Genomic DNA, 22,847 nt, shown 5'->3' on the forward strand with positions numbered 1-22,847 from the left:
CTCTCATTCTTGGAGTCCCTCGGCTGAAGCTGTGCGCAGGGTTCTTTATCGTCAAGCGCCTCAGTTGTCCTCCACATTGGCCGGTTTTCTCTCGGCAAAGAGCCAGTGACTCACTCAGTTCTCTGAGGGAGAACTCTCTTCCTCCATTTGTCTTACTCTGTGCAGTGTTCTGTCTATCTCTGGGAGAGTCACATTGGCTGCTACCCCCAAGTTGGGTAGGGCAAGTCAAGGCTGGCTGCTCCATACAGACTTAAAAGCTTCGGAAACACTGTGAATCAGAGTCCTCTTGATGACAGTGGGTAAGTAGGTTTCGGTACAATTTTTAAACAGGTGTTTTATTTTGGACGTTTCACCTGGTGGTTTCCATATTCCCTGCTCTTGACTCACTACCATTCCTTCTTGTTTCAGATGCATTGTCTTCCCTCCTGTTACCCCTTTAGGAATTCTGCTGTGTTTGCTCTAAGGCCCTCCCAGGGGGTTCTGTTTTGCACATACCCCCTTCTCCACCCCGCTTCACCATTTTAAAGAAGTCCCGTGGTTGAGTGCTCACCTGTGCCAAGGGGGAAAGATGTGGCACTCTGCTTCTGTAAAGATGTGTACCCCTTGGGGTAGTTGTACTCTTTCTTGCAGGGCCACTATGATTCAGAGTTGATTGGATGGAAGGGAGTTTGGTGTGAACACTGGTGAGACAGTGATTAAAGCACTCTGGGAGTGTGTTGAGGCCGTCTGCTGCCATAAAGATTTCAGCATTAGAAACCCTATGGGGCGGTTTACTTCTGTCCTGTAAGGCCAATGCAGGTCAGAGCTAACTTAACAGCCATGGGCTTGATTTAGGTCATACAGTTTGACCTCAGCTGCTATCTTTAAAACGATTAGCCATTCGAAATGCATCAGCTGCTTTGTGGGAGAAAGAAGAGGCTGTCTTCTCCAGTAAAGGTTTTCAGCCATAGAAACCCAGTGAGACATTTCTCCTCTTTAGTCCTACAGGGTCCTGTGAGTCAGAATCAGCTTGCCGGCTATGGGTTTGAGTTTACTTATATTGATTTGTTTCAGCGCTTGTCTTGTGTGGGAATTGATTTTTTCCCTTCTTTGTGAGGGAGTTTGTAGCTGTCTCACCCAACTTCATGACAGGGTGGATTTTTCCTATTGGGCACCCATGGTCCAGAGCTGGTGGCAGTCTTAGCTTTGGTCCAGGTATATGCCTAGACCTGCTTCCTCCCTCTTCCATGGGCAGTTCCAGGCACTGTGTTAGCCTCTTGTGACAAGTAGGGAGGCAGAGAGTTCCTGCCCTTGTGTCTACTCGTTGCGACTCTCAGTCACACTAGAGGGAGGGACGTGTGCTCCTGGTTCCTGTACCCACTAGAATCCTGATCCTGGGTGCTTTTATTCTGGATCCAGCATGCTTTGGACCAATAGTCTCACCCCAGCTGTGGTTTCTACCTCATTTCTAGTCGACAGAAGGTTTTATCTTGTTTTTCCTCATTATAATTTGTAAGGGTAGCATTTGAAAATCACTTTTAAGTTTAGAGTGGAAGTGAAGGTCTTGTATTTCTTTACTTTGCAATTTTTTAAAAGCTGGTTTTATTGCTGGTTCTTTTTGCTTTTTTCATTTACACATAGTAATACCCATTGGAGGGGAGGGCAGGCTTTTCTGAGGATTATGGCAAAACCACTACCACCAACTAAACCAGCAGCTGTCCAGTAGACTCTGACCCTGTAGGTCAAAGCAGAACTGCTCCACAAGGTTTCCAAGACTGTATATCTTTTTTTCTAATTGCATTTTTATTGGCACCTAGTCCTCAAATCATATACTTCAATAGTTCAGTAGTTCAATCATATCAAGAATTGTACAGTCATTATCACAATCAATTTTAGAACACCCCCCCATGGTTAAATCGCCTTTAAAGTTAGTTGTACAATTACACATCAGTTCTAGTGCTCCCTTCCTCCTCCCACCTTCATTGTTTACTCCTGAAATCCTATCACTGTCCCTATCTCCCACCACTTCCCCTCCATCCCCCATAAACCCTTGCATCAGCTATTACCTCGGCTTCCTCTTCTTCTGTGCTTCACAAACTGGGAAGCTCAATAGAAATAATAAAAAACAAAATTGAAATAAAGTGGTAGGGATAAAATAATAACATAAAGATAAAAATACAAGTAATGAGAAAGAAAAGACCACCCTCAATATTTAAAAAGCCAGGAAAGAAATTTTTGCCATGGAACCCACATGAGGTACTTGCACCTAGAATAAATTCAAGTTGGGTCAATAGGGAGGTCAGCTGACCAAGTATAAAGTTCGATCCAGCATAATCAAGATTACAATGATCTCTGTCTGATAGTAAGGCTGTTCGACACCCTTGCCTGGGACTAGTGGGGTCTAACTAGTTACTTTCAGTGGCTTAATCTAACTAGTTACTCTGCAGATGGTTTTGGGCTCCCACTGTTCTCCATAGCCTTCTACTAATTTATTTTAGCTGATACTATTCCCTTCGTCATATTTGAATTTTGTTGTTGCCATCTTTGGATCACACGAGCTGGTGTAATTCTTCCATGTGGAATTAGTTGACTCCTCACTTAGATGGCTGCTTGTTTGAATACAAGCCTTTAAGACCCCACACACTATTCTGATGGATAGCCGGGCACCATCTGCTTTCTTCACCACATTTTGTTGTAACACCCTTATTTTCATTGATCATTTCATAAAGGTGAGTACTGAGTGGGACGATGTTATCAGAACCAGCTCTTTTTGGATTGGGGTGAGAGGTCAGTAGGAGCCCAGAATCCATCTGTATGTATGTCCATGGGATATGCACGACTCAGGCTTACTTTGGTGGCTGTGATATGACAAAATTAAAACCCCTTAAGATAAGGTGACCAGATTTTAACATTGGTAAAGCGGGACAAAAGTGGGACACCGTTGATAAAATCCATATCCTGGCAAAATAGCCACATGGCAGCGCATACCCTAGCTTGTCATGCATTTTTTCCAAAAATCGGGACTTTTTAAAAATTGTTAATCGGGACGTGGTAAAAATTGTTAAAAATCGGAACTGTTCCACCAAAAGCGGGACTTCTGGTCACCTTACCTTAAGACCAACTATACCAATAACAGGAGAAAAAAAAAAAACAGAAAAAAGAAACAACAACAACAAAAAACCAAACTAAAGACGGGAAAGCAAAAACCCAAACCCATAGAAACAAAAAGGTAGAACATTGTCAATCATCCCCTGAGGTATAAGGCGATTGCACTGATAACACAGCATGACACAGCCCTGTGACAGCCCTCCGGACGCTGTTGGTATGGGGTACATTTCCACCTTGAGCTGCAACTCCTGAGTGGTTGGCCTACACAGTTCCATCTCCCATTCCATTGTGCTCTGTTTACTCTAAGTGAGGGGATTGGTGCTAGGGGGGCCTTCCTGGATCAATTCTTCCAAGTGTAGATCCCTGCCCAGCAAACCAAAACCTGCCCTGTCACTGTGAGGGGGGATTCGAGGTACTACATAAAGTGGTGATTCTAGTCCCTTTCCACTGGACACCAAGTCTGGGGTTCCCCCCAAGGTCCAATGGCCACCACTTCCATAGTCCTGGGTTGGCCACTCTCTGCTTCCTCTGTCATCCGAGTACCCCAGTCCTCGGTCCAAGGGTGCAGGCAGCTTTGAAGCAGGGCGCAGTTCATTCAGCTGGGCCATTATGTTAAGTCCTTCTGGTGTATTCCCTGTGTTATGCTAGGCTATGAATCTTTATAGCGCAGGTGTCCTGGCCTCTTCTTTCTCCCACAGAGCCATTGGTGGGTTTGAACCTCATATCTTTGAGTTAGCAGCCCACTGCTCAACTACTATGCTCCAGGGCTCCTTTCACCAATGCACAGAGCTGTGACTTTACCACAGCCAGAAAACAAAGCTGTTTCTTAACCCAGCAGCATCCTGACTGAGTGTCCAGCAACCAGACAGTTGGAGTCCTGGGATCTGGGGGCTGTGATTGCATTCCTGTCTGCGAGGTGGATGCTCCTGGGCCATGCCTAGGTGAACGCTGTGGGCGGGGTACCCATCAGGGACATCGGAACTCTTTGAGGGTGTAGGTTCCAGAAATCCCAGGGCAGTGAGGCATGTGAGCTGGGCTGGTAGCCACTCTCAACTGTGCTCTGTGCTGACTTTCCCCTAGCAGCCACAATGGTATCTGTACCTCAGCCCCTGAGAATAACAGTGGGACCTGCCCTGCTGCAGTGGGAAGGGATGGCAGCAACTGTCCCTGAGAGCTGCTACTCACTGTTAGCTAGCTGCTGGCTCTTTCTGCTCCCCACTCCCGCCAGGCGTATGTAGGAGGACTGTACCCTAGTGCCGTGCTTTCTCCTGTGCATCTGATGTGATTGGTGTGCTGTTGCTGCAAGGGGGTCACGCTCCACTTAAGCCTCCAGTAACTTGATTTCCACTCTGATTTCCTAGGACAACGTCAACTTGGATAGACAAGGGGGGGCGACGATGCACCATGGCGGCGGCCCCCCGAGTGCCCAGCACCCGCTGCAGCGGGCCCGCTCCTTCCCTGGTGGCAGCGAGGCCGAGGAGCAGCAGCCCCACTCCAGTCTGCCCCAGTCCCCGGCCCCGGCCTTCGCCCCGTCCCCCAGCCCATCTGCGCCCCAATCGCCTGGGTACCAGATCCAGCAGCTTATAAGCAGGAGTCCAGTGGGCCCAGTGAGCGGGCAGACTGTGAACATTGCCCTGCAGAATGTGGGTCCTGTGGTGGGGGGCGGCCCACAGATCACGCTGGCACCCCTGCCGCTGCCCAGCCCCACCTCACCCAGCTTCCAGTTCAGCGCGCAGCAGAGGCGTTTCGAACACGGCTCCCCATCCTACATCCAGGTCACCTCCCCGCTATCCCAGCAGGTGCAAAGCCAGAGCCCCACCCAACCCAGCCCCGGGCCAGGCCAAGCCTTGCCGAATGTGCGGGCCAGCACCTCAGGTCCTGGACTGGGCCTGTGCAGTGGTAGCCCCACCGGTGGCTTTGTTGATGCCAGTGTGCTGGTGCGGCAGATCAGCCTGAGCCCATCCAGCGGGGGGCACTTTGTGTTTCAGGAGGGGGCTGGTCTCAGCCAGTTGACTCCAGGCCCACAGGTGCAGCTGCAGCACGGAGGTCCGCCTGTCACTGCGCGGGAACGCAGATTGTCTCAGCCTCATGCACAGTCAGGAGGCACCATCCACCACCTGGGGCCCCAGAGCCCAGCGGCGGGTGGCAGCAGCATGCAACCCCTGGGCAGCCCTGGGCACCTGGCCACGGCCAGCCTGCCACCCCAGCTCAGCAGCCTGATCCAAGGGCAGCTGATGCAGCAGCAGCAGGTGCTCCAGGGCCAGCAACTGAGCCGCCCACTGGGCTTCGAAAGGGCGCCTAGCGTGCTCCTGCCGAGTGGGGGCGGGTCCTCGGCTTTCAGCATGACTTCCCCACCCCCGCCCACCAGCCCCTCCAGGACCTCGGGGCCACCAGGTCTGTCCAGCCTCCCGCTCACACTTGCAGTCGGCCCGGGAGTGAGGAAGGCACCCAAGAAGCTGGAGGAGATCCCCCCGGCATCTCCGGAGATGGCTCAGCTGCGGAAGCAGTGCCTGGACTTCCACTACAAGGAGATGGACATGCTCAAAGAGACCTTCAAGGAGTACTTGATGGAGCTGTTCTTCCTGCAGCACCTGCAGGGGAATATGATGGACTTCCTGGCGTTTAAGAAGAAGCACTATGCCCCACTGCAGGCGTACCTCAGACAGAACGATCTGGACATTGAAGAGGAGGAGGAAGAGGAGGAGGAGGAGGAAGAGGAGAAGTCAGAAGTCATCAACGATGAGGTATGTGCTCTGTGGTTGCGTGGTCCAGTGGGCGGGTGCCAGGCAGGGCCGTCTGTGCAGCAGTTACTGAGGCGATGGGGCTCTTCCTTCAGTTCTGGTTTCGTAAGGATTGGGACCAGGATTCAGAGGACAGAATGCAGTGTGAGCACTTTCCCCTCTTGGATAGGAGGACCTATTTCAGGAGAGTGGTGTGCTAGGAGGAAGATCAATAATGGTGCCGTAGTTAGTGGTTGTTAAAACCCAGATCTTTTCCTGTAGAGCCTGAGACTCGTCCAAGCTCAGAGTGAGTCTGTGCCTCCGCTTTCCCCTTCAGTCTCACAAGTAACTCCAAACTCACTGCCATCAAGTCAGCTCCAACTCAGAGTGACCTTACAGGACAGGGTAGAACTGCCCCATGTGTTTTCAAGGCTGCATATCTTTGCAGAAATAGAAAGCCTCACGTCTCTCCAGAGAAGCAGCTAGTGGTTTCGAACTGTTGGATTTGCAGAACTGCTACGCTACCAGGGCTCGTGACTAGCGTGGGAGGGTGGATACCAGCTGAGATTCTGACAGTGTGTGCAGGACCAGGTGTGAGCACGTGGAAGATGGATCTCTGAAGTGAGACGGGGTGTGTTAGCCCATTTGACTGGTGTTCCCTGCTCAGCTTTTAGATAGGCCTGCCCAGAGCCAGGAATTGAAATCCATGGCTTTTCTGAGCACACCAGCCACCATCAGCACACACTAGGCTGTTGGTGTGGTGCCTGCTGAGTGTTGGAGCCCTAGTGGAGCTGCTCTGAGGGGATCTTCCCACGCAGATGGCAGGCTCACTGTAAGTCAGGGTATATTGTTATTACTTAACTCAAAACCCACTGCATTTGAGAATGTTGTCCAGTCTGTCAGATCGCGAGTCCTCGAGCTCCTGCAGGTTCCCGCTGGGCGCTATTTCCAATAGCATCTCCTTTAGGTAGGGTACATGGCCTAAGTGTGTCACAACCCCCTGGGCTGGGATTTCGCACCACCAGGGAGTCCCTGAAGTGTGCCGAGAACGTGAGCAATGGGTGTAGGTGGACAGGCCTGGTCCCGTGCTACCCTGTCTCTGTCTTGTGTTGGTGGCCTCATGCTGTTTGGTGGAGCAGCGAAGCCGGCCCAAACCCGTCAGCTCCTACCCTGCCAAGAAATCCACCTTTGTCAAGCAAAAGCCAGTCTCTGCCTCGGCAGTGCTCACGACATTTATGGCTGTATCTGTGTGGCTTTGCCGTGTGTGTGTCCCTCAGCACCGCTCCAGAGTGGACCGTGTTTACTTCTCATTAGTTTGACAGTTCCTCTACTGCCACCAACCCTGTTTTCCGTCCTCTCTGTGTTTGTACCAGTGACACCGGTGCTGTCTGTAAGCTCAACCCCTCTTGCCTGAAAGGGAAAAACCCAAACCAAAAAACAAAACCCTTTTTAAGAACTCCCGCTGACCGGGCCTTGGCCGTCTCACCCTCAGCCCGTGGGGAGCAGGTGGTCCTGGGCACCTTGCCCCCGTGGGCGTACCTTGGGCCTCTGCTGCAGGCAGCCTGTCTGCCACTCCAGTTTGAACATTTGCAGCGAGGGAACTCTGAAGGTGTCTCACTGTGACCAACACTGGCCTCCCGCTTGGGGGACCCAGAGTGAGGCATCTTGCCGGCCTGTGTGTGCTCAGTGTCCTTCAGCCGAGAGCTGTCAGCAGTGAAAAGCCTACCAGCGTTTCAACAAGTCTTAAAAATTATGTTGCCTTTTTTTTTTTTTTTTTTTCTCAAAATATTTCCTCTCAGGTAAAGGTTGTGACAGGAAAGGATGGGCAGACTGGGACTCCTGTTGCTATAGCAACCCAGCTTCCGCCAAAGGTTTCTGCTGCCTTTTCTTCCCAGCAGCAACCACTTCAGGTACTTTTCGATGGTTCTCACATGCAGCCTCATCCCAAACTTTGCCTCCATCCAGATATCTTAACCTTCAACTTCCTGTGTGCTCTTTGGCATTTTTTTTTTCACCCCAGAGCCCATTCCTTATTTTTAAAAGAAATGGAAAACTTTCTGCATATAAAGTGATAAAATTACATTGCATGAGTAAATGACAACACAGACCCCATACATCATTTTTCGTGTTGACCCTAACACGTTGTAGCTTTTAGTGTGCATGTCCCTGTCCTCCGCCCTGCCCTGTTGAACATGCGTGTGGGGCCCTTCGTGTGCTGTGCTTTACGTGTTGTCCCTCCCTGTGCTTTCAAGAACAGAGCAGACCAGAGCAAGACAAAAGGACAGAAGCCAAGGACAGCGTGGTGTGTCTATAGCTAGAGGAGACGCACGCCAGAGGGAAGCTCGGCTCTGAAGTCGTCAGGGCCATGGGCTTGCAGTGCGTGCTGCCTGGAGCATTGTGAACCTGCCCATGTCCCAGAGTCAGCCCCCCAGAGGAAGACTTAGGTCACACCCTAGCCATTGTGAAAACAGTTCAGAAAACAGTTTCCTCCTGCTGGAGACATGGGGTTGTTATTTCTTATCACGTTATGATTGCAAACCTACACAAAAATGGTAAGGGTAGTATAATACCGGGACTCTTTGTATACCCTGTATCCAAATTCACCAGTTGCTAGCTTTTGGTCTGAGCTTGTTATTCATTTCTCTCTCACTCTGCCTCACATGTCTTCAAAGGGGCTTCCGAAAGTTCATGGAAAAATTCTATTATCTTTCAGTTCCATTTTTTCATGACCTTTTCTAACTTTTCCCACCCATGTGTGTGTGTTCTATCTAGCTGTTGGGAGAGTAAGTTGCAGATAGCATATCATGTCATTTTTCCCCTAACCATTTCACCACATACTAGGTAATGTGGGTCGTGTTACCATAGTCCAGGGGTCAGAATCACAGAATTTTGCAGTGATGTAAGACTATTGTGGAACCCACAAGGAGTTCTTGTGGCACAGCTGGTTAAGCCTTGGGATGCTAACTGCAGCGCTGTCTGTTCATCAGCTACCCTGCAGAAGAACGAGAAGGCTGCCTGCTCCCAGGGAGAGGAGGTCTCTGGCACTCACTCTGTGGAGCAGCTCTCTGTCTTACAGGAGCACTGAGTCGGGAATCAGCTCGGTGGCCGTGGGTTACATAACCTGAGGTTCAGATCCACATTGTTCCAGTGATCAGTAATTTGGGAGAGAGATTTTGAGGCCTTGCATACCTGCAAACCTTTCACCCATAGGTTTGGGCATCTGCTGATGATTCTTGGCCTGAATCAGCTACTACCTTAAAAGAGAACAGAACATATTTCTCTCACAGCCCCTTTTGCATTTGCTGTGTAGCATTTTTCTTATCACATTCACTCCTGTTTAGATTCTAGTTAATACATCACTACCAATTTTAGTTTTATTTTGTCTACATTTAGCAAATTCATTCCTTTTGGTTCACAGTTCAGTAAGTGTTGACAAATGCCGAGTGTTGTATAACTAGTTAAGAAACAGAGCAGTCCTATCGCCCCCAAAAGTTTACTCTGACTACTCCTTGACAGCCAAACCCTTCCTCCACCCTTAGCCTTTCCTCTCCAGTTCTGATTTTGCTTTTTCAGAATGAAATTGCAATGTGATAAATCATTTTTTGTATGGCCTATCTAGCTAGGGCCTTATAGCTCCCACCAAAGATTGGGTGAGACTACGCAAATAAAGGTGTCTGTGGGGCACCAAGGGTGCTGGACAGCTTGCTTTCAACTTGTATGAGATGCATGGCACCCTGTGGGGTTGGACCATGCATAAGGTGTGGGGACTTCAGCAAGGGAATTGGTGAGTTTTGCCATCCTACGAGACTCCAAATGAGCCACCTCAGAGGCAGAAAGAGAAATCACGAAGATTTTTCCCCTTTGTTTTCTGAGAATTTTATAGGTGGTGGTACTTTGGGGTCTGTTTTGTTTTGGTATATAACTCGTGTGTAAGATAGAGGTATAATAGTTTTGTTTTTGCTTTTGCATATGGACTTCCAGTTGTTCCTTCACCTTTTCTTGAAAAGACTATCTTTTCTCTGTTGAGTTGACTTTTCATCTTTATCAAAAATAAGTCAATCACTTTTGTGTTATATCTGTTTCTGGACTCTCTTCTCCGTCATCTGTGTGTCAGTCTTCATGTTAGTCCCGCAATCTCGTGATTACTCTAGTTTTCTAAGTCTTGAATCGGGTAGTATGAGCTTTTCTACTTTGTCCTTCTTTTTCGTAATTGTTTGGCCTATTTTTGGTCCTTCCTCTCTTTAGATGAATTTTAGATTCAACTTGTCAATAGCTAACAAAGCATCCTTGTGGAAGTTTCATTGGAATTCCATTGAATAGGTTGCCTAGTTTGAGGAGAATTGTTATCTTGGCAATACTGAGTTTTCCAACCTACAAACATAGTGTTTGCATCACACCATTTTTTTCAGGTTTTTTATTTCGTTCGTTAGCATTTTGAATGCCAGTCCTGTGCATCTTGTATAACAGATTATTCTGATTTTGCCTGTTACTATAAATAGTACTTTTTTTTAAAGTGGGGTTTCAATTGTTCATTGCCAATACAGAGAAATAATAGTTGATACTTAATGTTGTAGAGCCTGGTTTAGCATTTTTTAGTTTTGGAGGTTTGGGGGCTTATTTTTGATAGTTTCTTTGGGAATTTCTATATAGACTGTGATGCTGCCTAAATAGAGCAGGCTTGATTTTCACCTACCAGGCTATATACCATTTCCGTACCATTGCGCGTGACGTTAACTGTGGATTTTGTGGTCGCCATTTATCAGATTAAAGTCTCTTCTTTTATGTTTGTTGGGAATATTTATCATGATGCGTATTGTACTGTATTGTCTACCATTACTGCTTCTATTAAAATGGCCATGTGGTTTTTCTGTGATCCCTTCACATGAGCCACATTAGATATGTAGGGTAATTCACATACAGGGGCAAGTCACAGATCTTAAGAGTCAGTTTCCTGAGATTTGTCAACAAGGTATAAATTGCATCATTGCCGAAAAGTTTCCTGGGCTTACCCGAAGCCTCACATCTATTTGATGCGGGTCTGATCTATGATCTGGCCACTGGGCACCCCTTCAGGCTGGCTCCAGTATCCTCCTGGCGCTTTCTCTGTCTCTCGGACAGAGAGACATGTCAAGAACAGATGGTTCTTAGTGTGTATTCTTTCCTCCCACGCTGGAATCAGCAGTTTCTCCGAGATGTCTGGTTCCTTTTATTGTCCGTTGCCTTTGAGTCAGCTCTCCTTGTTCAACAGAATGAGACGCTTCCTGTCCTGCAGCGTCCCTCAGTTGTTGCTGTGTGTGAGCCCATTGTTGTAGGCTGCGTCCGTCTGCTCTGTTGAGGTCTTTCTCCTTTTTTGCCACCCGAGACTTTACCAAGCGTGATGTCCTTTTCCAGCGATTGGAACGCCAGAGCCCCCAAACCAAATCCATGGCCAAATAGTTGAGCTTGGGGTGATGATTTTGATACAATTTGAAGGTGAAAAAAACTAAGGAATTGGCAGAAATTTTGTTAGCTGGTCACCTCTGCTGTTACCTCATGGAGGACTGTGCTCCAGGGTTAAACGGTGACCACATGATACGTATTTGAACTTGTAGAGCACAGGGGCAAGAGAAGCCAAGGGGCTCCTGTGAGCATGTGCAGGTGATGTGTAATTCCCCACAGTGACATCACTTTAACCACACAGTCACTGCCACACTCAACGGCTTGTTAGAAACCAAACTAGATGGCAGACTGATGGGGAGCCATGTGGCCTCATCCGCCGGAGGTAGAAGTGTCATTGGATTAACTGGCCAGTTGGAAACATCTTGCCATTCTAGAAGAGGTGCTCACTCACTATGTGCCAGCCGCCGTGGGTGGTGATGTCCTAGCAGCATTGTCCATCAGAGTCCAATCAAGAGGGAACCCAAGTGTCCATCCCTTCAGCGTAGAGTGACTGAGTGGATGGGAGGCTGTCACACAGAGGGTGCGATCGGGAGTGAGCATATGAGCTGGAGCCACAGCGCACATCGGCATGGGTGGCTTTGTTAATCGAGACCAGTTACGGGATTATTATCATAAACTGGTCTGTTGCTAATTCAAAACTAGAAGTTTATCCAGAGTTCTTTGCACTGGGCTTGTATGACTTTCTGTCTGCTTCCAAGAAGCTTTGGGGGTGGTCTTGTTGAGTGCGGTTATTGTATCCAAAGTAATAATACTGTTATTTAGATCTTAAGAAGCACCTTCACTGGAGATTATTTTTCAGGGATTCTGATGTTAGAGACAGGGGCCCTAGTGATGTAGTGGTTATGCGTTGGGCTGTTAACTGCAAGATCAGCAGTTTGAACCCACCAGCTGCTGCCCAGGAAAAGATGAGGCTGTCTGTTCCCATAAAGATTTGCAGCCTCAGAAACCCACAGGGACAGTTCTACCGTGTCTTACAGGCCACTCACTGTGAGTCAATGGCAGTGAACTGCCGACCTTTCAGTTAACAGCTGAGTGCTGACCCACTGCACCACCTGCGTGCTTCTCCCCACCCCCCAGCCTGGCCCCAACTTGGACCACTACTAGCGTCTTGACTCAAGAGAGACCTCAGGTTATGTGGTCCCAAGCCCTATTCCTAGTTCTGCTGTGATACTCTGATTTTTCAGGATGGCACTGAGTCTTATAAAGTGGCCGTTTTCTTTGCCAGAAACTTCTATTCTATTAGCATGTATGTATTTATTTTGCCTGTTTGTTTACAATGGGCAGCACTTGCCAGCTACTCCTGGTCAGAATTCTTGCCTTCAGAAACGTACTTCATGTTGTTAACGCCATCTGTACACTGCCTGGTCCTCGCCAGCGCTGCTATGCTCGTGCCCGCCCGTTGTTGCAGCCCCTGTGTCAGCCCTTGTCCTTGAGGGTCTTCCTCTTTTCCTCTGACTTTCTACTTTATCAAGCATGCTGTCTTTTTCCAGGGACTGGTCTCACCAGATGACATGTCCCATGTATGTGAGACAGAATCTCGGCCCCTTCACTCTCACGGAGATTATGGCTCTATTTCTTCCAAGACAGATTTGTTTGTTCTTCTGGCAATCCACGGTACTTTCGCTATTCTTTGCCGGCACCATCATTCAATGCATCAGCTGCTCTATAGTTTTCTTTATTCGTTGTTCCACTTGCACATGTGCACCTTAGTCTTCAAAGTATCATCTTTGCTCCTCAAGACTATAAAAAGGTCTTGTGCAACAGATTCTCCTAATGTAATATATTGTTTGATTTCTTGACTGCTACTTCCATGAGCACTGATTATGGATGCAAGCAAATTAGAAATCCTTGACGACGTCAATCTTTTCTCCATTTATCATGATGTTGTGTCTTTAGTTCAGTTGTGAGGAGTTTGGTTTTCTTTACGTTGAGATGTAATCAGCACGTGCTTCAAGTCCGCTGGCTTTCACCAGGCAAGATTGTGTTATCTGCATAGTACACATGGCTAATCCTCTCATCCTAGTGCCATGTTATTCATGTAGTCTAGCTTCTTGGATTATTTGCTCAGCATACAGATTGAATAGAATGGTGAAAAGATACAGCCCTGACACACACCATTCCTGATTTGGACCCATGCTGTATCACTGGTTCTGTTTGAACAAGTGCCTCTTGGTCCGCGTGCAGGTTCTGCAGGAGCACAAGGAAGGGTCCTGGGTATTCCCATTCTCGGTGCTCGCTTCGTAATGTGCCATGACCCACACGGGTGACTGTGTTTGCACAGACAATAAAATACAAGGAAACATCTTTCTGGGAGGTCAGCGGTGCCATCCCTTGTGCCATTTCCTCTTTTGAATTTCTGGCAGCTTCCTGTTGATGCAGTCATTATTGAATAATCTTCAGCAAGATTTTACTTGCATGTGATAATGATATTGATAGTCCCTTTCTTCTTTTGGGCCGCCTGTCTTTGGGATGAGCACAGACAATGGATCTTTTCCAGTCAGGTCTTCTAAATTTCTTAGCATAGAAGGGTGAGTACTTCCAGTGCTTCATCAGCTTGTTGAAACATGTCCGTTAGTATCCATCAATTCCTGAAGCCTTGTTTTTCACTAATGCCTTCTGTTCTATTTGGAATTCTTCCTTCAGTGTCACTGGTTCTTGATAATATGCTACCTCTTAAAAGAACTGAATGCCAACCAGTTCTTTTTGGTCCAGTGACTGTGTATTTCTTTAATCCTATTTCGATGCTTCCTGCATCATTCAATCATTTATCCGTAGAATCCTTCTGTATTACAGCTCGAGGCTTGAATTTTTTTCTTCAGTTCTTTCAGCTTAAGAGATGCCGAGGGTCTTCTTCTCTTATGGCTTTCCAACTCTAGGTCTCTGTGCACGTTTCATTATCATGCTTTTTCTTCTTGAGCTGCCCTTGGAAATGTTCTGGGTCAGCTCATTAATGGCATTTGCTTTAGCTGCTCTACAGTTAAGAGCACGGTTCAGGTTTTCTTCTAGCATCCACTTTGATCTTTTCTTTCTTACTTTTCTGCCTTTTCAGTGACCTTTTACTTTCTTCATGTGCCATGCTCTCGATGTTACGCCGGCTGGTCAAGTCTTAGTGTTCAGTGTGTCAGATCTGTCCGTGAGATGTTCTGGAAATTCAGGTGTGATGTATTTTTGTGTCTCCTGGACTTGTTTTAGTTTTCTTCAATTTCAACCTGAACCGAACATATAAGCAATTGGTAGTCTGTTCCACATTTGGCTCCTGGTCTTGTTTGGGCTGCTAACATTGAACTTCTTCTTCGTCTCTTCCTGCAGAAGCAGTCCATTTGATTCCAGTATGTTCCCTACGACGAGGTCCATTTGGATAGTTGCCGTTTATGTTGTTGACAAAGGATGCTTGCAATGAAAGAGTGGTTAATCTAACAAAATTCTATCATTATGTCCAGCTTTGTTTTTGTCACCAAGGCTGTATTTCCAACTACTATTTCTCCTTCTGTTTCCAATGGCCAGTGATTATTACTGTCTTTTTATTGCATGTTTGAGCAAGTTTAGACTGAAGAAGCTGGAGGAATTCTTCCATTTTTTTCCTCACTAGCTTTAGTGGTTGATGTGTAAATTTGAATAGTAGTTCCAGTAATTGAACTTCCGATTAGAGGTATAGGTATTACCCTATTGTACTTTAAGATTGATCTTAAAGTACCATTCCTCTTGAATTTGTCCTTCCTGATTTAGTAAGTCATATGATTGTCTCATTCAAAATGGCCAATACCAGCACATTTCAGCTTACTGATAGGATATTGATCATTGTACATTCCATTTCATTTTTGATGATTTCTACTTTTCCTAGATTCATACTTCATACCTTACACATTCTGATTATAAATGAATGTTTCTAGCTGTTTCTTATCCCTTTGAGTAGTCGTGCCACATTAGCAAATGTAGGTCCTGAAAGTTCTACTCCATTCACATCATTATGGGGTTCTTCTTTGGACGCACAAGTGCTGCGGCGTTTCATGCAGAAATGTCCTAAGTTGTCTTTCCTTTGATCTCCACGTCTGTTTCCTTCAACTGATCTGTTTCTTGGTGTAGTTTCTAGACTTTCTGAACATATAGTACTGCTGCTATGGGTAAAATTACTTTGACATCATATTTCTTCACTGGACACCTGAACAATGTTCCCATCACAGAATATCCTTTTCTCTGTGAATAACCTTCTTCTCTTGTGAAGATTCACTGTGATGATTTGCGATTACAATCAGATTTATGTTTTAAAGGCATTCACACACTCAGCCAAGTCTACTGCCATCTAGTCAGTTCCGACTCCTGGCCACCCTGTAGGACAGAGTGGATCTGTCACAGAGGGCCTCTGAGGTTGTGAATCTTCACAGAAGTAGACAGCCTCATCTTTCTCCCGTGTAGAATCTGATAGGTTTGAACTGGAAACATTGCCTTTGTTAGCAGCCTGATGTTTAAACCACTGTGCCACCAGGGCTTCTAAAGGCACCTGCATTGTTTCAAGAGAGATACTCTTCAAAATAGTGCAAGATAAAAAGTGTGCTGTTAACCAAAATCAGTTCCAGCCATTGACGTGGTGGCGCATGGGTTCTCCTTCCCAGAAGGGCTCGAACCCACCATGTGCTCGGTGGGAGAAAGATGAAGGGAGCAGTCTGCTCCTATAAGGATTACGTCCTTAGAAACCCTGTAGAGTGAGTGTGAGGCAGAGTTGATTGGATTGCAGTGGGTTTGGTTGTATCAGTAGGGGCCTTGGAGGAGTTTGCCTGGAGCTCCCAGAACAGCCAGAGAACAGTCAAGAGCCCACTTCCACCGTGTCTGGTCTGTCTGGACCTCCTGGGGGAACCCCGGACAGCAACAGTTGGAAGCCACAGTCTGTGGCTGGCCTAGCCTGTCAGTGTTCTTGGTGGACAGACATTTCATCTTTTTTTTTCAAAACTAACTTTTTATTATGCATGAGGTAACGTTTGCCAAGCAGATCCTACTTTTGCATTCATCAGTCCGTACACATTCTGACTCAATTCATCCATTGTAATCTCCTCAGGGGGCCCTGACAATCCCACTTCCAGAGTTCCTGGTTTCTGTTCCTCCTTTTCTAACCCTCTGCACTTTGTCCTTGGTTGATTATTCTCATGTGGAGGTGAGCTCTGTTTTGGACCTGAAAGGCCCAGGCGTCCGACCTCTCTTTCTCTGACAAGCAGGTCTGATCTCTTTTATGATCCTCTTCTGCCGTTTTTAGCCCTACTCTATCCAAGACCCATATGATCCCTTTCCAAGCCGTTGGTAGTGGTAGTTGGTAGTGGAAGTGGAAGTGTAGCCTCACTCATTCACTCCACCTCTTCTCTGAGTTTCCTGTTTCCATGTTCCCTTCTTTCCTCTGCCTTCCTTCCCTTTAGATCTCATGTGGTTGGTTGTTGTAAGGAGTGCAGACCCCCCTGGGGTGATTGTTCACCCTATAGCCCTGTCTTTATTTGGCTGAAAGTTGAGCCCCAGGGTGAGTTCAGTTCCAGACTTGATTCATGGAAAAATAGCTGATTTTACTTGTGTGATATGTGATCATTAGTTAACATTTGGAAAATTCAGAAAAGTACGAATGTGTAAGTGCACCCACGCTCATGTGCGTGATCACATATGTGTGCGCACCCGAGTGTGCACGGCAATCCTGCTCCCTAGATAACTGCTGCTAACCCCTTGGCGCCTAGCCCCACATCACTCTTTTCTTCGCCCCCCTCCTCCCTTCTGTTCATATGGAGGGCGCTTCTGCCAGTCGACTTCCTTCTCAGACCCATGCCTGTCTCCCTGTGGTGAGTAGTAGGTGGCAGGCTTGCAGGGACTGTGTCCACCCTCTGTGACTTCTGCATTAACAAAGTCTCAAGTGAGGAACTGGATAGGGCCAGATTATGGAATGATCACACAGCACCTCTATTCTTTAGGAAAGGCATCCCGAATGTCCTGTGAGGGTAAGGATGTTTGCTGCACAGGTGTGGAAGGCCCGACCAGCCCCAGAGTGGTTAGCATCTTGCTTTTTAAAATGACATGCTAGTGACCTTTGATGGTGATATATAAAGTCACCCACAACCCCTACAGCCTTTCACAGATATAGGTACCAGGTAGGGGGCACACTACCTGCAAAAAATGACCTGCCTTGAAGACCCCAGTGAGTTCTCCAGTGACTTCTCTGAGTCTGATGTGGTCAGGTTTTGCTTTGTTCTCGGGGGGTTGTGTGTGTGTGTGTGACTTCTCAGTGGGCTGAGCCTGCTGCTTTCTTCACATGTGAGCACAGCCTGTTGGTTGTGAGTGAGGTCCTTGATCTGCATTGACTTGACATTCCATCGATAGCCAGAGCCATGCACTCTTTTTTCCAGTCCCCCCGACCCTCCACTACAAGTTAGGGCTCAGACTGCCCAGGGCGTGTGTAGGCGCAGGTGACTCGCCTGGGGGTTTCAGAGCAACATCATCCCGGTCACAGGGCTTGAGGACCTGCTCTGCCAAGTGATGATGGTCTCAGCGTGCGTGCGTGTGTGCGTGTGCTTTTCTGCTTCAGGCACATCTGGTCTCACACCAACTGTCTCCATCTTTCCCACAGCAAGCACTCACAGGGACCCTGGTGGCCACGGCAGGTAGCGCCATTGAAGTGGACCCCTTCCAGAGGCAGCAGTCATTGCCTCCGCCGGCAGGTAGGTCCCAGCCAGGCAGCCAAGGTATAGCAGGTGCTGCCAGGGAGGTGACTGGGGTTAATTCTCTCCCCTGTGACTGTGGGATGGTGTGTGTTGTGCAGGCATGACCCAGACTCACCCTCCTGGGCACAGGCTGGCTCATGTCCTCTCAGTGGAGTCACCACACTTCTTCTCAAATCAGGTTCCCTTCCAGTCATGAGCGCAGTCTTTTTATGGCTGAGACTCAAACAGGTCAGCACGGTCTGCCTTTCCCCTCCCTCTGGGTCGGGTTATCTGCTGGCCTCTGGGGACACTGATCAGCCCCACACCCCTGATGTCTTCTCGCAGACATCTGCACGTGACCACCCACAGAGACACTGTTAGGTGCCATTATCACTTCTCTTACTTAATGGATAGCCGTGGGCCTCTTCCCTAAGTCCTCTGCTTGGGCTCTGGGTGGTGTGCTGAGCATTTAATTCATCAGACCCTTGCTTACATTCATTTATTACTGTCCTTGTCCCCACTGCTATTGGTGCAAGATTTGGACGTCTCATCTCAAATATTCTCCACTGTCAGTACAGCCAAAGGACAAGTCCCTGGAAATGAAATTGCTGATGCTGCCCCGCCCCCTTCAGGGCAGGCAGCACCCGCACTTTCACCTCATTGTAACTTTTGGTTCTCTCTCTCACCTATCTGCCATTTAAATATGCCCAGTGTTAGCGTCTCTGCTGGTCGGATGGGTGAAAAATTATACCTTGTTTTGCTGTAGATTTCTTGAATCTTGAGGAAGGGGCTATCATGGTGTAGTGGTGAAGCAGTCTGCAGCAAACTGAAAAGCCAGCACCTTGAACCTGCGAGCAGTGATGTGGGGGAAAGAGGCCCTCTCCTCCTGTGAGGATTTATAGCCCCAGAAGCCCTCCAGGGCAGCTCTGCTGTGGCAGTGGTTTGAGGGCCATGGCAGTGTCTGCTCGTGGCACCTCCCATGAGTGCACATCTGTTCTTGGCCTGTGTTTCCTCTCTGGTTGTGGATATTCTCGATAGTAACTTGTGAGAGCTTTCTGAATACTAAGTCCTAGGGGGCTCGGGACGTGTGTGGAAAAATCCCATCATCTCCATTCTGTTTTCTGTGGCTGTTTTGAGCCCCTTTGTAATGGCCGTGACCGTCCTGTGCGTGGCTGCTCTTAGCTCTCAGGTGCTGCTTGCCCTTTGCCTTTGAGTGATGCTTTTGAAATGTTTGCAAATTTTTAATGATAGGAAATTGTACTTTCCACCCTTTCTTAACACTGCATTTGGTTTTCTGCGCAAATATTTTAGAAACACTTGTCCTACATTTTTCTACTACGCTACAGCTTTCGTTTTTGTGTCACACTACACCTTGCTTTTGAAAATCATATAGAGCCTTCTAAGAGACCTCGACTTGAAGTGGGCCACCAGGGCATTGTGTTCCAGCACCCAGGGGTGAGCACTGGTGTCCCCCTGCAGCAGTTGATGCCCACAGCACAAGGTGAGCCAGTGCCCAGCACCCCTCCAGCCAGCCAGCAGTGGCATGGAGACTGGGGCGGGTGGTGTTCTTGCTGGCTGGAACAGGGAACACTTCCTGCCACCCAAGTCTGTGCCCTGGGGGCTTGTCTCTGGATCTGCAGGAGGGATGCCCCCGGCTCCGCAGGCCTCGAGGCTCCTGGGGCAGAAGCAGAGTCCTCAGCAGTACGACCCTTCCACGGGGCCACCCGTGCAGAACGCTGCCAGCCTGCACACCCCACCGCCGCAGCTCCCCACCAGGCTGCCCCCAAGCAGCACCCCCTCCACGGCCCCGCCTCCTGCGCTGCAGTTCTCACAGCCGCCTTCCATGGTGGAGCCACAGCTGCAGCTGCAGTTGACGGTGAAGACTCAGCAGCCCCCCGCGCCTGGGCCCCCACCCAGCCAGTTCCCTGCACCCCTGCAGCAGTCCGTACAACCCGCGCTCCATGTCCCCATGCTGGGGAAGGCCCACATGCCCGTGTCACAGCACCCATCTCAGCCACAGGTATGTGGGACTGGTGCCAGCAGGCGCATTCTGGGCTTCTTTCTGAGTCCTAGAACCACCCCGACCCCAGACCTCACTCGCACCTGTGCAGTTGTCACCCTGTTTAGTCTGCAGGGACACATCCCCATCCCCGACCCTGTCCCCGCCCCCCATCTCTTGTGTGTGGCACTGCCTCCTGGGGACACTGTCCGTGTGCCTTTTTGATGCCACAGTCCTGGGACGTTTGGAATGCTCCTGCTGATCTAGAACAGGGGTCTGCACACTGGAGACGCAAGAGCCAACCTTCTCCCTCACCATTTAAAAATTGTTCAGGAGTCATAAATGTATTCTTACACATAGGGAAAACTTAATGTTATAAATGAACCTATCATAGCTTATTTTCATTTTCAGTTTTGTGGCTTGTGAACCTCAGCTTGCTGGCCCCTAGTCTAGAACATGCTGCGAGCACCCCCAGGCCCTACAAAGTCATGGCTATCGATGGGATAGGTAGCAGGAGTGGGACCTGGAGCCCTCATTTCCCACTCTGTAATCAAGCTGGTTCCCTGTCTCCTCTGACCCCTCCAGAGTGGTCTGCCCTCTGCCGGCTGATGGGCTGTGGCATCAGCTACTTCTCTCCCTTGACACAGTAACCCTGGGAGGTAGAATCCGCACCCCCACCCCATTGTACAGATGAGGTGAAGCAGCATGGTCAGACCATGGGGCGCTTGCCTTTGAGCCCAGAGGTGGTCCCAGAGCCTTCTGTTGCCTCATGTCCAAGGTGCATGTGTTTTGAGAAAGCGAGTGTTTCCCTTGAGGGCACTTTCGAGGCTACTGTGTGCTTTAGAGTCTGGAAGTGGATCTTTCTGTTTGGGGCACTTTGTCTCACTGGTCCCACCCTGCTTTAAGAAGCCCTGGGTGAAAAAAAAAGAAGAAGAAGCTCTGGGTTTTTCTCGTGTTGCGTACCTGTAGTGTGTGAAGTTCACCCCACCTGCCTGTCAGCATGTCTCACTGCAGTGGCAGGCAAGTGGCCGAGTGGCTGTGATGCCTGAAGCTTTGCCGCCTCAGGTACTTCAAACAGAGCCACTGCCACGCTGGGTGGACAGCATTGTTCTGAAAAGCTGCCCATGGAAACACTGTGTTTCCTGGCAGGACACAAAATGGGTTTGAGGCTAGAAGGGACATGGACTCAGAGGCCTCAGTGGGCTCGGAGCAGCAGTGGCCTCGAGCATGCCAGGGTTGGTGCCTGGGCTGCAGCCAGGGCCTACATGTACTGGCTCACCCTCTGGGACGGTTCTGCTGCTGGCTTTAAAGCAACTCTAGACCCCTCATCCTAGGAGGCAGGGTGAGTCCTCCTGCATTTCCTGTGAAGGTCCAGAGGGCTACTCAGCCTCCGCTATACCTAGTGGGTGAGAAAGTGGGCATAGCCTGTTCCCACAAGAGTGGGCACGCCGATGTGTCACAACACTGGGTTCCCCTGGACTGTAGTTCTGGAAGGAGCTCCGTAGTAGTTACAGATTGGGCCACAATCCGCAAGATCAGCAGTTCAAAACCACCAGCCGCTCCTTGGAAGACAGGGCTTTTTACGCCTATAAATAGTTAGCAACTCAGAATCCCACAAGGGGCAGTTCTGTCCCATGGTGCTCTGAGTCAGAATGGACTCAGTGGCAATGAGCTTGGCTTATGAGGCGTGGCTTGGCCTTGGAAGGGAGGAGGAGATGACTTTGAGTGTCCAGAAAGACACCCACACACCGTGACGGGACTGCCTTGCCTCAGAGCGAAGGTGGTGATGATGTCTCCCTTCTTCTTGATTGGGGAGGTGCTGCACTTGTTGGCACTGGCTGATGGACAGGAGCCGCCTGAGGGGGTCCTTGGCACCCCTTATTGCTAGCAAGCAGCTCCCCTCCTTCCTGCTTGTCCCATGCCACTCACTGTGGTCTTCAGGGAGTGGGGTTGGAATGCTTTTTCTTCAGCTATACAAGTTCTGCTGGGCCGCCAGCAGGCACATGCGCTCACGTGTGCCCCTGAGAAGAGATAGGAGAGGCCAAGGCACAGCTTGGGCTCAGGGCTCCACTCTCTGGTCACCCGCTGGGTCACTGCTGGTTAGGGAGGAAGCTGTGCGTGTTGTTGTCTCATTAGGCGATATGTACTTCTGACGCCGCTGACGTGTCTTCTGCTTGCTAGACCGTGACTCTAACGAGGCCCCCTGTGGATGCCGCCCAGGCTGGACAGCGGCCTCTGTCCACCTCCTCTTCTACCTCATCCCTCACCGCTGTGGGCGGCCCGGGACCCCTACATACACGAGCCTCACCGGTGAATCGACCTTCCTCAGCAACCAGCAAGTCACTGTCTCCTGTCACCTCCCGGTCCCCAGGAACGGCTGCCCCCGTCCCGCCCAAGGCACAGAGCCCAGCTCAAAATGCTGGCACCCCCCAGGACGCTTCTCAGGAGAAGCTGGCGGAACAGATCATTCTGGTAAGCTTGCCTGCTCTGCCAAGGCTACCCCCCACCCAGTGAGCTGGTGCTGGACATTCTGTGTCCAGGTGGTTGCTGGCACCCAGAGGGGGCTAGGCAAGCAGACTCCGCTTTGGAGAACATGGTGACTGTGTTAGCCTAGGGAAACAAGGGAAACAAATCCACAGAAACTCACATGTATATAACAGAGTTTTATATAAAGGGTAAGTGTACATTAAGAAAGCATCCCAACCCAGTTCAGTCCAACCCCATAAGTCCAGCTTAGCTCATATGTCCAACACTGATTTACAAAGACCTCCTCAAACTCACAAAACACACAATGACACCGAATGCAGGAGGATCACAGGCCAGTGGGTAGAAAGTCTTTGTATCCAGTGGTGGTGTAAGCATCTCAGTGCTGACAGGGGTCTCCACACGGCTTCTCCAGCACCCAGGTCTGCATCAGGGTAAGTCCATGTGGCTTCT

General features: G+C 49.1%; 1 protein-coding gene across 1 annotated transcript in view; it reads left to right on the top strand.

The window, feature by feature from the left end:
- Nucleotides 1-3,839: 3,839 nt before the first annotated feature.
- EP400 (E1A binding protein p400) overlaps nucleotides 3,840-22,847 on the top strand; it is a 72,539-nt gene continuing 53,531 nt past the window's right edge. The window contains exons 1-5 of the mRNA XM_045296886.1: nucleotides 3,840-5,831; nucleotides 17,839-17,929; nucleotides 19,305-19,412; nucleotides 19,552-19,931; nucleotides 22,092-22,382. Of these exons, the coding sequence (XP_045152821.1) occupies nucleotides 4,485-5,831; nucleotides 17,839-17,929; nucleotides 19,305-19,412; nucleotides 19,552-19,931; nucleotides 22,092-22,382 (2,217 nt within the window). The 5' untranslated portion in view covers nucleotides 3,840-4,484. The remainder of the gene's footprint in view (nucleotides 5,832-17,838; nucleotides 17,930-19,304; nucleotides 19,413-19,551; nucleotides 19,932-22,091; nucleotides 22,383-22,847) is intronic.

This window comes from Echinops telfairi, unplaced genomic scaffold (assembly GCF_000313985.2).
Source record: "Echinops telfairi isolate 266 unplaced genomic scaffold, ASM31398v2 ScPeMD7_7412;HRSCAF=8450, whole genome shotgun sequence".
Lineage (NCBI taxonomy): Eukaryota > Metazoa > Chordata > Mammalia > Afrosoricida > Tenrecidae > Echinops > Echinops telfairi.